Source organism: Bremia lactucae, linkage group LG2, assembly GCF_004359215.1.
Source record: "Bremia lactucae strain SF5 linkage group LG2, whole genome shotgun sequence".
Lineage (NCBI taxonomy): Eukaryota > Oomycota > Peronosporomycetes > Peronosporales > Peronosporaceae > Bremia > Bremia lactucae.
This window is the reverse complement of record NC_090611.1, coordinates 5,794,411-5,809,681: the sequence shown is the minus strand read 5'-3', so window position 1 is coordinate 5,809,681 and position 15,271 is coordinate 5,794,411. Positions and strand designations below refer to the sequence as shown.

At 46.5% G+C, this 15,271-nt stretch overlaps 2 protein-coding genes across 2 annotated transcripts; one reads left to right on the top strand and one right to left on the bottom strand.

The window, feature by feature from the left end:
* Positions 1 to 8,889: 8,889 nt before the first annotated feature.
* CCR75_009732 (uncharacterized protein) lies at positions 8,890 to 9,705 on the top strand (the record flags this gene model as incomplete). Its single annotated transcript, XM_067967771.1, has 1 exon — positions 8,890 to 9,705. The coding sequence occupies one exon, from the start codon at positions 8,890 to 8,892 to the stop codon at positions 9,703 to 9,705; it is 816 nt and encodes a 271-aa protein (XP_067821863.1).
* A 754-nt stretch (positions 9,706 to 10,459) lies between these two features.
* CCR75_009731 (uncharacterized protein) lies at positions 10,460 to 11,632 on the bottom strand (the record flags this gene model as incomplete). Its single annotated transcript, XM_067967770.1, has 1 exon — positions 10,460 to 11,632. The coding sequence occupies one exon, from the start codon at positions 11,630 to 11,632 to the stop codon at positions 10,460 to 10,462; it is 1,173 nt and encodes a 390-aa protein (XP_067821864.1).
* Positions 11,633 to 15,271: the final 3,639 nt, after the last annotated feature.

Genomic DNA, 15,271 nt, shown 5'->3' with positions numbered 1-15,271 from the left:
TATCTTGAAGATACGCGAGCATCTGGGGTATGGCCATACGTTGTAATCATATAGTTCAGTGTTTTCATGTATTCTCTTCAGATGTTGTTGAGAAAATTTCTTTCCACGCTTGCAAAAATTCACCCCAAACCTCTTCCTGTCCAAAGCATTTGCGAGAGTTTGCAAGTTCGTTATTTTGGGTGTGCCAGATACAGAGAAGATGAACAGAAGAAGGGAAGTGAATTGGCAGTGCGTTCATTAATACAAGCTATCGATCAGTTGTAATGGAGATTGACACTGTTTGATGAAAAAGCGAACGAAGCTTCTCAAGCACCCATGAATAATCGGCCTCACGCTCTTGTTTAAGGAATGCAGCTGCAATTGTAAACGATGTGTTGAAGCTGGTCATAACAATGATGTGCAAAATTGGTGCTTTAAATCTGTTTGTCTTGTACGTGCAGTCAAGCACAAGATCATGCGGGTATCTAAAGCAGAAGTGTAAAAGACTCAGGTACAGCGTAGAATAGGTGTGTGACTCTTGCGTCCTCATCAACTTATGATAGCGGGCTCCACCCCTCTCGGTGTAAGAAGTCAAGAAGGGCTTCCATGGATGTCCTGTCTTGCGGTTCGTCTGCTCGCAGTCTCTTCCTTTCATTGTATACCGTCCTCCCAACAGCTTTGGTAATAGGATCAATATGGCGAAGGCTTCTGAAAATTTCTTTTGGTGCTACACCAGCTGGTAACATTTGGCGAGTCAACGTCTTTTGGTCTGGTTGCAAGCGGCGAGCATGGGGTGGCTACTTGTGTCCAGGGAAGTTTTGTGATTGTGGTCACCATTTACAACGCGCAGAATCCATGTTCCGTTTGCCGAAGCGGTCCTGAGAGGCGAAAGGGACAGCCTGTCAAACGAGTCGCAGTTTTTCGTTGCGGGACATGGTTGACAAGATCTTTATATGAACCACCTCTATCGCACATTAGAATCAGTTTTGCTTTGTCAGAACTTAGCGTGGAAACTGCGTAACCTTTCGCATGTGTATTCCCAAACACTGTTGATCATCTCAGCAGAACTAGGGTATACTTGAGATGGAGGAGCTAGCATATTACTATGAGAAAGAGTCTGACCTGAGTTTAAGATAAAAGGTATGTGTCTGGCGGTAAATTATCTTTCGGGGGTGGGGTGAATATAGCACGAATTTAGGGTGAGGTCAATATAATAATATTAATTTTAGGGTTATTGAAGGGGGAGGGGGTAAATATAAGCAAAGGTTATGTGAATATAACAATTCCCTAAAACTATTTGACTTTTGTGCTTTATCATTTAACAGACATCGATTTAAAATATCGTTCCTTGTGATAGTGCGCAGTGAATTTAAGTAGTAATATTTAACGATATGAAACGAGTGCTTTTTCTAGTCATTCTGGCTTTCCAGTTTAAAGTCGTCAGCCAGTTATGTATTCATTATACGACTTTAAATACGACCTCGGCAATTCTGTACGGTTTCTCTGTGATTGATTGTAATGGGGCACGTCTTAATGCGACCACGCTTTACTTAGACGCACACCCTAGCACAGCGAGAAGCGGTTTACCTAGATTCTCTTGCGTGCAGTGAGGTAGTTGCGGTGGGCGTTTTAGCGACCTCACCCAACGCACTAAGAACTCTACTAAAGTGTCGTCACGGGAGCAGGAATCCGGCTCCTCGTGCGCCCTTACCAAGTAGGAAGTAGTTTTCAGACTGATTTATTTTTAATCGTATTAAATATAAATACATATTTTTACCAAATAAAATGTCATCCTTATAGATAACACTTAATATGTATGGCGAGCGTATCTATCTAGATACCTCGCGTAACGGATGACGCTAGCCGTCATCACGGATCACGCTAGGCATCATCCCTCCTAATGTGAATGCACCTATGTGCATCACATACACAAGGGTTGGTCACAAATCTGAACCACACCCGAGTGCTGGGCCTAATTACTTTAATGTAATAATTGACCATCCCCTTAAGTACACCAAGTGAACTTATCGGGAAATGTGTACCATTATGGCATCTTTAGCCCGTTACACCATCCCCTCCCTTAAAGAACGAATTTACAATTCCAAATTCGTCAAAGAGAAGCGAAGAACTGCGAGCAGCTTTACGCGCCACTAGTTCACTCAATCACTCTAGCGACCCGTGTTTTCATACGCGGCGCCAAAGATGCCACCGAAAAGGGTCCACGTTGGTGGGTCGTCTGCGAAGACGCTGACTCAACCTCGCACTAAGCGCACGCGCCGTGTTAACACGCCGGCAGCGTCTATTGCCTTAGTCAAAACGCCGACATCTACTGCTGCTGTCGCGTTGACAGGGCTTGAGGATCCATCCCACTTCAACAGTGAGGATGTTGATCCGTCGCTCATTGTCGACTACAATGAGGCGACACCGTTTCCGTCACCTCATAGTATTGATGCGGACAACGAGCTCATGAGGTAGGATAATGGCGCATTATTGCCCATCCAAACTTCTCTCATGGCTCATAACATGGAGACAGCAACATTTACGAATGCTGTATCGTCGTCTGCGCTAGATAGCGCAGCGATAGGTAATGAGAGCGCTGCCCATAAAGGCGCAGCCGCTTCTCCGTTGAGTATGACTGCAACGCCTTCTGCTCAGACCATAATCCAAAATGGTTCTGAAATAGAGGATTCAGAGCCTAAAGCTCCGCCGACGACACGTGAACGTGCTCAGTCGGTGTCACAAGCCAGTCGTTTAGAACGTGGCTATGTGATGGGTGACATATCACTAATGCGCCCTCCATCTAAATGGCTCGTTAAAACGGGCCAAGAGCGTCGCTCCTAAAGCGCACTCTTGTAGACGCACATAATTATTATGGCGTCTTTAAATCATGGAGGGCTCAGGGAAAATCGTTTGGGTGTATTTTCCTGATCCCGGTCGTGTTGCGTAAATGAAACGCCCGACCAATACGAGGCGGAATTTCTGCGCCGCATTCATCCGCATTCCGATGCGATGAAACAGCGGTCGCAGCGAATTCGCCTGCTTGCGTGTAAAAGAAATAATGGGCGGTACTATATCCCCTGTTTCTTCTCACAACGCTGCTTCTGCTTGTCGATTTCAGACTAGCGAAGAGGCCTCAGCTGGTGCTCCTTTTCATAGGCAGCCAGCCACAAAGCCGGGTCCACCAATACGTAGGGTATCGATCGGTTCCCAAGAGTCAAAACTCTTAAGGTAACATCTGCATTGGACGAGGGAGTCGGTCGGCTATAAGTTTTTCGCCTTCTCCGTCCCCATCCCCGTAGGTCTCCAACCTCTTCTACCACCGTAAAGGGCCCAATGAAACGCGGCAACAACTTCGTAGTACCTTCAGGGAGTACAGAAATTGCATTCTTAGGTAGGGCAGCAGTACTTAATAGTACTTTTTCACCCACTCTAAAAATTTCATTATTTTTGCGACCGTTTCGGTCCGCATATTCTTTTTGCTTGTCCTGTGCGCTTGCCATCGCGTCACGGACATTTCGTGTGATGGCTACTCGCTCTTCCACAAAGCGTTGAGCCTCGCTCACGCTTTAGGCATCAAACTCGCCTATGACACAGCCGAGAGGTCGGTCATAAGACGTAGTTTTATTGACCACTGCTAAACTCAGGGTCATTAGGGCAAGTTTCTATCGTTGAGATGATACCCTCGCGGGTCATCGTCATATTGACGGAACTATGCCCCTCTTTCGCACCGAGCATAGTGAGGGGCTCTCCCCCACCAAGACTCGGGCTGCGCACAAACGAGACTGGCGTTCGAGAATGGTGCAGTCCGTTAATATAAAACGGTGTCTCACCCGTACTGGCCTGGACACTGTTATTTATAGCGAAATCACGAAGGAGTTGCTATAGTGCGCAAGACATCCACCACGACCCGATTGGCACGTTCTGTTTGGCCATCGGTCTGGGGATGATCTGCGGTCGACATGTGGAGCTTGCTACCTAGCAGCTTGAACACATGTCGCCAAAAACCAGACGTAAAGCGTTGATCTCGGTCCGATACTATGGACTCGGGCATCCCTTGTAGTCCGTATACATGATCCAGGCACAAGACAGCTGCCTCCTTGCCTGTGATCGATATTTACATGGTGCTAAATGCACCATTTTGCACAGTCTGTCTTCCAAGACGACTAGCCCCGCCCGAATCTTATGATCGGCGGCATGCCAAACATGAAGTCCAGACTTACTGACTTCCAACAGTTGGTTGGAATCGGTAGCGGCTCCAGTGGCGCACTGCTGGACTGTGCAGGCTTAATGCGCTGACACTGTTCGCAAGATCGAATATAGTTGGCCACCAATCTATATAGGTGTGGTCACCAAAATTCTTCTGACACTCGTAAGAATGTATTTTCACGGCCCAGTTGCCCACTAGATGGCGCATCATGGAGCTCGTGAAGAATCATCAGCTTGAGATCTGTGTCATGAGGCACATAGATTCTCAAGGGATCACAAGGTGACAGCTGATGCCATAACAGGCCATCGCTGTAGCTAAAGCGATTTAGCTTAGCTTTCAGGTGCGACGGAAGGGTAACCTTTCGTCCACCGAAGTGATCCAACAGCAGGCGACAGTGGTCGTCCTGACTGTAGCTCTCTTTTATCTCAGAGGCCAATGAGCTCGTCACGTGGTATGCCTTCATGGCTGCCAACGTTGACGGCTGAAATTGTGCTTTCGCACTAGACACACTTTCCTGGTGTCTAACCTCGAAGTCTGGTCTGCGCGATAAAGCGTCAGCCAAGACATTCGACTTACCCGGCTTATATTCAACTTTGAAATTAAATTCAGAGAAGAATGTGAGCCATCTTGCCATTCTAGGCGAGAGGTGCGGTGAGTTTATTGCGGTCCGCAGTGATGCGTGATCCGTATAAACCACAAATGGTTCGGTGCCCAATAGGTGCACACGAAACTTGACAAGAGCATACTTTATTGAAAGTAGCTCTTTGTCATGCACAGGGTAATTCAGTTCCGCGGCTTTTAATAGCCGGGACTGATAAGAGATGACGCGGTCAACGCCGTCGTCATCCTTCTGCATAAGCGCGCTGCCGATTGCAAAATTACTTGCATCGCAGACGACGCTAAAGGGCTTATCCGCGTCTGGCAATGCCAAGACCGGTGCCTCTACAAGAGATTGCTTCACTGATGTGAACGCATCTTCTTGTTCTTTTAACCAAACCCATTCTGTGTCCTTTTTAAGGAGATCAGATAATGGTTTAGTTTGCTCCGCATAATTCTTGCTATACTTATGCAAGTAATTAGCGAGCCCTAGGAATTGGCGCAAATCCTTCACATGCCGTGGGATTGGCCATTCCTTTACTGATTTTACCTTGTCTGGGTCTGCTCGTACACCATGTGTACCAACGATGCAGCCCAGTACAGGTATCTCAGGGACCCCTATGACGCACTTTTGCAAGTTGACGTACAATTGGGNTCTAACCTCGAAGTCTGGTCTGCGCGATAAAGCGTCAGCCAAGACATTCGACTTACCCGGCTTATATTCAACTTTGAAATTAAATTCAGAGAAGAATGTGAGCCATCTTGCCATTCTAGGCGAGAGGTGCGGTGAGTTTATTGCGGTCCGCAGTGATGCGTGATCCGTATAAACCACAAATGGTTCGGTGCCCAATAGGTGCACACGAAACTTGACAAGAGCATACTTTATTGAAAGTAGCTCTTTGTCATGCACAGGGTAATTCAGTTCCGCGGCTTTTAATAGCCGGGACTGATAAGAGATGACACGGTCAACGCCGTCGTCATCCTTCTGCATGAGCGCGCTGCCGATTGCAAAATTACTTGCATCGCAGACGACGCTAAAGGGCTTATCCGCGTCTGGCAATGCCAAGACCGGTGCCTCTACAAGAGATTGCTTCACTGATGTGAACGCATCTTCTTGTTCTTTTAACCAAACCCATTCTGTGTCCTTTTTAAGGAGATCAGATAATGGTTTAGTTTGCTCAGCATAATTCTTGCTATACTTATGCAAGTAATTAGCGAGCCCTAGGAATTGGCGCAAATCCTTCACATGCCGTGGGATTGGCCATTCCTTTACTGGTTTTACCTTGTCTGGGTTTGCTCTTACACCATGTGTACCTACGATGCAACCCAGCACAGGTATCTCAGGGACCCCTATGACGCACTTTTGCAAGTTGACGTACAATTGGGCGTCCTTCAAAGTCTGCAACAGATCGTCAAAGTAAAGGGGCGCGTAGGCACGGTGCTGACGCATCACGTGAACCACCACTCGGTGAAATGTCGCTGGTGCGTTTTTCAATCCTTGAAGTATCACAAGCCACTCCCAAAGCATACCGCTTAGAGTGCTTACTGCCGTTTTGGCTACATCGGACTCTCTCATGAGTACCTGATAGTAGCCATCATTAAAACCCAACGCGGAAAAGATAGTTGACTTTCCCATGGAGTTCAGCAAGACATCGTTTCGCGGGATTGGCGTTTGTGCCGGTATGGTCGCCGTGTTCAGCTTATTGTAAGCATGAACCACGCGCCATCCACCTGTGGCTTTACGCACACAAAAGATCGGGCTGCAGGCGATTTGCTCTCACGCACATGTCCCGCCTTGGCTCGCTTGTCGAAGAACTCATCGATATAATCGACTTGTTCTTTCGGCAACGGTCATTGCCTGGTCTCACGATACTTGGTGCCAGGTTCGAGGTCTATCTCTTGCCCGATGCCCCTATCTGCTGGTAGGCGGCTCGCCACTTCTTCTGGGAACACATCGCGATGTTTCCACAGAACCTCAAAGAACGGCCTGTCTCTCAATCCATCCTTCAGCAGCAAACCGTTTCTTTTTGTCCATTTCTAGGACGCTCTCGTCCATTGTGGACAACGAGCAAGAGTCCACCAAGTTCGCTTCTGGCACTGGTGCGACTATTTCGTGGATCTTTTCTTCCTTTAATTCGGCAAGGAACAGATCCCACGACATCTCCGGGAGTTTTACTATCTCCTCGGCAGATTTAAAGACTTGCCGGGGCACCTCAAATGTGGATGCCTCCGCAATTTCGTCTTTGACGGCCTCAAACACCTCGTTCAAAGGCCCGTCCTCTTTATTAGAGACTGATCCAAAGGTCACTCGTTTAGACGTGCCTTTGATCGTCCTAATCCGTCGGGTACTCGTTCTTCGAGTCACCACGACCTTTTTTTGGGAAGCAGGTGTGCCGTTGCTTTCCTGGCTAACGCGCCCCTTCCAACCGCACCGGGCTGCAGAGAGCATCTCAACAGTCCTGTTGAGAGCCTCGCTCCGAGCCTTCATCCTGAGTCTGAGTGACGGACTCCGCCGCAGCATGGCGTTGTGCCTCTGACGCAGTCCTCCGCTGTCCGAGCCGAATGCCTCAAACTGCTCCAACTAAGCAACATGTTGCTCAGGAGGACTACCCAGGAGCCTGGCCAGGGCTTGTTCACCAAGTCCCTGCGCCATAAGCCCTGCCACCTCCCGATGATGTTTGGAGAGGTGGGGAAAGTGAGCCCAATCAATATTGAGGCTCATCTTTACGTACACACGCAGAGATGCGGGTCGTGGGAAGGATTTCAAGTGCTACCAAGTGTAGGCGGGCACGTTGTAATGCAGCCACGCTCTACGTAGACACACACCCTAGCACAGCGAGGAAGCGGTTGAACCTGCTTCTCTTGCGTGTAGTGAGGTAGTTGCGGTAGGCGCGTTAGCGACCTTAGCCAACGCACTAAGTACTCTGGTTAAGTGTCGTCACGGGAGCGGTAATCCGGCTCCTTGTGCGCCCTTACCAAGTAGGAAGTAGTTTTCAGACTGATTTATTTTTAATCGTATTAAATATAAATACATATTTTTACCAAATAAAATGTCATCTCTATAGATAACACTTAATATGTATTGCGGGCGTATCTTTCTAGATACCTCGCATAACGGATGACGCTAGCCGTCATCACGGATCACGCTAGGCATCATCCCTCCTAATGTGAATGCACTTATGTGCATCACAAACACAAGTGTTGGATACAAATGTGATCTACACCCGAGTGGTGTGTCTATTCCTATATTTATGTAATTGACCATCCCCTAAAGTACACCAAGTGTACTTTACGGGGAGTGTACAACATTAGGGCAACTTTAGCCCGTTTCAATTCGATCTTAAACTGTGACAATTTGTCGACTAAAGCTTCTAATAAAGTTTCTCCCAGTAAGCTCGAAATTCGTTTACACGAGCGATTGTTGAAAATTTGCACGCCAAGCAGGTGGCTAGCCCTTCTCAAAATTTTAGAGGTCCAATTGTTAACAGCTGGAGAATCCAGAATGAACTTGAAGGTTCATGCGCTGGTTTGTGAGTATGATGAAGGGGTATTTAATGTCATACGACTGCACGGCTTTGCGCACCGATACATAATCATTCGAGATCAGTAGGAAAGATGCAGTCATATTGGGCGCGTACGCAATTCAGCGTCACGAAGGCCAAATGAGTCACGTTCCTCTCCAGCATCCTTGCCTTTCAGGCTACTAGTTGCGGCTTCGACTATAGATGACATGTAGCGGTTACAGTAGCCATCGAGAGCGACTTTGAGAGCAACACATCATTGCATGCGGAAGAACCGCAATGGAGTGGCTGCGATGCTGCAAGAGGCACGGCAATGGACGCGATTTGCTTTCTGTAATTAACGAACTGCTTCCGCTTGCCCTTTCGACACAAGCCATCTAAAGGCAGAAGTGACTTAAACAAAAATTTCGAATATCGCTTTTCTACACTGTAACAAAAATCTTGCGATAAGAAAAAAGATTTACGATATTTTAGTTAAAAAAAAGCTGACCAAATAAAAAGACAATTATTTTAAAATAAAAGTAGTTACATTTTATTTTAGCTCTTTTACAAAGCCACTGCAATCTTGCCGCTGCAGTCAAGACGATGGTAGGCAACAAGCACAAGAATGGCATTATCTGCACGTTTCCAGATTGTAACAAACCCATGCGCACCCAAAAATTTAAGATGCATTTTACACGGGCACATCTAAAGGAAGGTGAGGTCTATTCAGTGGACCATCGTCGGCAATTCGAAGTCGCTAGGGAGGAGAGCTCTTGTAGCCATATAAAGTCTGAGCTGAGCCCTTTAATTGCTACGGTGACAGAGGCACCGTTGAAAACGCCTGCACCAAAAAATTCGAGCAACAATTTGTGCAAGGAAACCGTTGCTACCGTCCACGATGACATCCTAACAGCACAAGCGAGGCAGGTGCCGACTCAGCAAATTCCAGTACCCCCTCAGCCAAACGACCCAGTCATACCCGCCGTTAAAAGCAAAACTACTGCCACTGCTACAAGGGCACTACCTAATTCCATTAATATTACCACTGTGGTGCCGGCGTCCGCGGCTACGTCACCGCCGAGTCAGTACTCCAGCGGCAGCAAACGCCCCGTTACCGCGATAGAGAGCTCCTCTGTAGATGTAGTTGACTCGACGAACGCTCTTTTGATGCAATTCATTGCGCTGATGGATCAGCGATTTCAGGAGCTGGTGGGAAAGATGGGCGAAATGATTGACGTGCAGAAGGACCTGATCGATGCCTTGCAAAGTAGCAACCCCAATGGACAAGCACCAGCATCGGCATTCTCGCAAGCTGTTGAGGTGGTAATGAAGCGGCGCAAAAAAGATTTAAGCCCCCGCGGCGATAGTATTAGTGGCAGTAATGACGCTGACGGAGAAGACCAGGGAATTGTTTTGTAACAATATCGGAATATTTAGGCATCTGAGGTATAAAAGGCAGTTCATTCATGGTACGTCGCCGACAAATTTTTGCGTTATGAAGTTTCTTCGCCATTTTCAATTCACAGTGATCGAGACCATTATAAAACTTTTAATTTATCATAATGAAGTACGAATTTATTTATTTGTGTCTGCATTTCGTCGATATTAAGAAAATGTAAAGGTGGGAATATATCCAATAGACATTCTTATTGATAATGAATACTTCAAATTTCTCTTAAGATTAGTTGAGACACTGAGCCTCAAATAATAGTCTTTTTTATCAGCGATATTTCTCCTCGATTTTCTAAGCACCAATTATAGAATTTCAAAGATTGATAAATAATGTCGTCGTGGATATAGGATGTAACCCAGCGAGGAAATAAACTGAAAAAAATCGGTTAAATGGACTGGTTGTGCAGAGTAAGGCGATTTAAAATATTGGCCTTCAGCTGGTCTTTTAAATTCGGTTCCGTGCTTGTAGAAAATTGAGGGTGGAGAAAAAACGATGAGGCTTTCTAATAGAAGGGAGCGGAAAAGTAAAAAGTGTGGTTTGATCAATCATTGCCATTGAACATTAACTTGTTTAAAAATAAGAGTAATGAATTCGTTAGGACACTAGGACATCAGATTTGAAGCTGATGTCCAGCAAAATTCTGCAGACCACTAAAATGAGGCTTCTTATTGATTGGATTATTCTTAGCTGCTGCAAGTATATAAAGGCGTTTGTGCTGGACTACTTCAATTGCTCAAGCAAAGTAAACAGTGCAAGCTTGGCGCTGGCATTAAGTGTGTTCCCTTCTGCTTCCTGAACCCGCCGAAGGACTGCAAAAGCGTTATTTGCACGACACCAGTTGAGGTTTTTATCATTCAATATTACAGCACTCTCCAAAGCCAGTAATGAGTTGGTTTGTAGCGATTCCAATGCTGCTTTTGCAATATGTTGAGCCAACATAGCCAAACCTCCAGCCTCAGCAAGAAGCGATTGATTGGCAGTGTTAAGGTGTACACCGTGATGCAAAGCCCATGCTGCACTGCTGTTGACGTCTTCGGCGTATACTTCGGACAGCAACAACACAAGATCCGGCAACGCACCACTCTGACGAAGCAAATCCTGTGCGTCAATGTCTCCTCCAGAAAGTATATTACCTAAAGCAAACGCTGCTATACTGCGGAGCGGATCACTGTGCTCATCTTTAAGCAATTCGCCCATTCGTAATACACCATCTTGATTAATGACCTCGCGACGGCCCTGGGTACCACTAGCGATGTTAGCAATGCAACTACAGGCCGCTCGTTTTATTGGTTCATGCGTGGTTGTTATCACGTTTAATGCTGCACCAACGACTGCAGGAGAAGAAACAGCTTCAGCTGCTAAAGGCTCCAGTGCTAAGTTACCCAACACGAGGCATGCAGCTGCTTGCAGGCGCGTATCCGTTTGCGTCAAAAATGGGGTAATGGTCTTCAGTGCGCCCAATTTAATAAGATGCTGGGTAAGCTGTGTCTTCGTCGAAAGACGAATGATGGCTAGAAAGGCGGGAATTAACAGATCGGAAGATGCGATGGTATCGCTGTCGTTCAGAAAGCCCAAGAGCACCCCGAGAGCGTCACTATATAAAATTTCAAGCGCATGCTGCTCTTTCAAAGTTTCATCAAGCGTAGAGCTCAGGCCAAGCGCATTAATAGCTTTTACACGTTCACCCGTTGTCGAGTTGTTGGCCTTGAGCACCTTTGCTAGGTCAGATATGCTTGAAGAAGACGTTGAGAAAACACGACTGATTTTGACTGGCAGCTGGTAATGCCTCTGAGATCGAGTATTGTAAACCAAATTTAATCCCGAGATGTTGCTGGAAGCAGACGCGATAGAGAGAGTGCCCGAGCGGTACACACGATGCAACAATCTCGCCATCTCTTTGACTTGTTACCAATTAATTGGAATGGAATAACAATTGGACCTCTAACAGTAGTCTTTCTAAATAAATAAGCATAAAGAACGTCTTGCAAAAATATTATAAATGTATTAGGATGAACCACCCCGATTTGTGTCAAATCTATCTTTATATTTTTTTTCATGATGTTAGGGGCACATAAAATCGGTGACACACTTTCTGGGAATGCCTGTGCGCGAGACGTTCTGGCAAAGGCTCATTGGTTATTTAACAAAGGGCACTGGGAAGGAAGCAAAACTTAAGGCATTTAGAAAAACTGTGCGACAAGAGAAGCGCCGAACTTATCTGTAATAACGGCAGCTAAGAATAAGAAGCTCAAAAAGAGTAGTATGCTTAAGTATGGGTATATCGGCGAATTCTGTGCAGTAATGCACATACTAACAGAATGGTATTTAACATGAGGACATCAAGATGAATAAGGCGTCCTCAAATTTGTGGATCAGGAGTGCGCAACTAACTACAAGCAGTCGCCAATCAAAAATACCGATTTCTTGCGAATCTCGCAAGCTCAAGCTCACCAGTCCGCGGTGGAACGACACTGCATCGTATTAGTATTGATACGATGGCCTGTTAGACTATCTTCTCAAGTGTTCAGGTGCAAGTAAATTAATCAGGTTTTCGCATGAGAATTTCTCGACCTATGTACGCACGCCATTCTATGCTGCAGCTCTAGGGATATATTTTGCTAAGCTTACGCTTTGTGCAGGAGCAGATATTAGTAGTGCAAGGATGTCTTACAGCTATCATCAGTTTTATGCTATCAGGAACTCGGTACTGCCCGATTATATCATGTTAATCTGTGCTTACAGGAGGCAATGTATAGAATTAGGGGACATCGACAAGAAATCGTATTGTCAATAACCCAATTTCTTCTTCCATTGACCTTGACCTACTAAGAAACGAAAATAATGAAGACTGTAATAGCTTGAGTCTATTCGGAGGCCACTAAAGTGAGTAACAAGATTGTCGACCACATGTCAAGGTAATAAAGGCATGAAACAGTCGACCGCATGTCCAAGGGAAAATCGGATCACATGCAGACGCTAATTAAATTTCTGACTTCTGAGGTTACCATACGCGGCCAGCGCGATTCAAATGGTCGCCTTCTAGCTCTTATGATTATAGCAGCTCTAATTTTAGCTTCTAAGCTCTTATCCCCAATTAAGAGGACGCGTTTGACATTTAACATGTTAAGAAAAGTTGATGTGCAGCGCTTCGGCACCATGGTCTAGCCACTGCCACACACATTTCTTTTCATTTACAATTTCGCTCTGTACCGCAAGCGGCCTACTTAACCTCACGCCGTCATGAATCCCCAGCTATCGCCCATCGCTTTTAGTGGCTACAATCTTGGTGATGTCTTTAACTTGACGGCGCCAATCGATTTGCTCGACGATGAAGACTTTGAAAGCACGATGCTGATGATGGATTGCCCGGCTTTACGAAGGGGAGTCCCTGACACATCAGAGTTGGGCTTACCTGAGCTTAACGACACATTCAATGCCCACGATGCTGAGTCGCTTTATGCCACTAATGGACAACATTTGATCAATGCACACGGGCCAGACAAATTAACGGGATTTAACCCGTACCATATCTCTGACATGAAGATACAAAGCAGCAGTTATGCTGGTTTCGGTGCTGATGCGCTCAAGCAGGAGGCCGGCCAACCTGGCTGTTCGCCACTTGGAGACCCTTTCTTTCGTGGGTCGTGGGATAATTTTGTTGGCACTGTATCGAGACCTGTCCTGTCCTCCTTAACTCCAGCAAGTGGTTGCTTAAGTCCCATTTCAATATGGGCCACTCCTGGTCGTGTTGCCCCACTGCCACTTGATGTTTTTCTCCCCAACTCATTGCCATTAACTCCACCGACGCTGCGCTCAATGCTGGGCGCCACATCCTCCTTGCCAGCATCGTCTTCTTCGTCAACTCAATCAAAAAGCACTCGACGATCAAAACAATGTATGGCGGTAGGATGCACTCGACGAGCGCAATCGAATGATCGGTGTAAGACTCATGGAGGTGGAGCGCGGTGCCAAGTTGAGAGCTGCAGCAAGAGCTCACAAGGAGGTGGTCTTTGTCGTGCTCACGGAGGTGGCAAAAAGTGCCGCGTATCGGGATGCTCCAAAGGCACGCAACGCCATGGTTTGTGCTACGTCCATGGAGGAATCCGTCGTTGCATTATGGAAGGTTGCGTGAAGAAAGACCGTGGCAACGGCTACTGCATCTCACACGGAGGCGGTAGGCGATGCGAGGTTGGAAATTGCAACCGTTCAGTTCGGAAAGGGAACCACTGCCAATTGCACCAAAATATAATCGGGGATAATGTCGTGTTGCAGCTTCGATACTAATAAATGAGGACTCAATGTAAATATTAAAAATTTGAATCGATAACTGCGGCGTAAGCCACTTGTGATGCATCGAAGCCAGTTCCGTTGTTTCACCCTCTTTTATCAGTTACATAACGATGCAACCCTTTGAGCTGTTTTTGACTAATCCAGTGCGCACAATGCTTCCTTCACTGATGTAGGCTGAGCTGTGGCTACAGCCTTCCGTATCCCAGTCTAAGGCCACGTGATAGTAGTCATCGTATAGCCGACGCTGCATCACCACGCCGGAGCCAAATGGAGTCATCACTACGTCGCCACGACATGCCTTGACCAATCCAATTACGCTGACAGGGTGCAGGTATGCACAAGCGTGAGCTGACATCAATCCAAGCCGAAGAGATACAACGTGAACCCCATCGACTTCACGCACTTCTTCTAAAATTCCCGATCCAAATAACGTATCGACGGGCTGTCCCGCTACACCTCGCACTGATCGTCGGAGGCTGCTGGAATGAAAGTAGCCATGCATGCCGTGAAAATTAACAACGTAAATGCCGTCGATTCGACGGTGGGTTTGAACAATCCCCTCCCCAAACGGTGTTTCTACGAGAGACCCAGTCACGTACAGAGTCTGTGCGGCTTTCACTAATGGATTGCATTTTTCAATGTTGTTACTTGTTCCGGACATAAGGTAGCTAAACGGGTTTTTTACCAACAACTCAAGCTTCTTACGTTTTCCCTGCGAAGATGCAGATGGTGTCTCACTTGTTTCTTTGGCTTGAACATACGCCACAACATCACTAAAACAAGTTTTAACGAGAGTCGCTTTCAAGCACCCATGATAAGGCTTGCTCATGGTCGTAGTAGCCCGACCAAAAACAGTATTGATATCACGGTTGATGCCAACTTCATCCGCGAAGGGATTCCGTATCTCATTAGCAGTAGCAAATGTTGAGAATCCATATCTAAATAAATGTAATATACCTCCACCCCCTGGTGATGGCGAAATTCTCTTTTCTAGTGCAGTGTCTTCAGTTGCAAATGTACGAGCTCGTGGATCCTTGTCAGCGTCCGCAACAAAATTAATGAAGTCTTTCATTAAATAAGTTGTCACGTAATTGTCCTGCGAAAGTCTCCAGTCCGTCAATTCAATTGAATATACTTCATCTGACGCTCGGTAGCGCCTTACAATACCCTTGCCGTATGGCGTAGTTACGCATGAGCCAACTGGTACAGGTCCTGCGGGTAACGCAATTGCATTTTTACTAG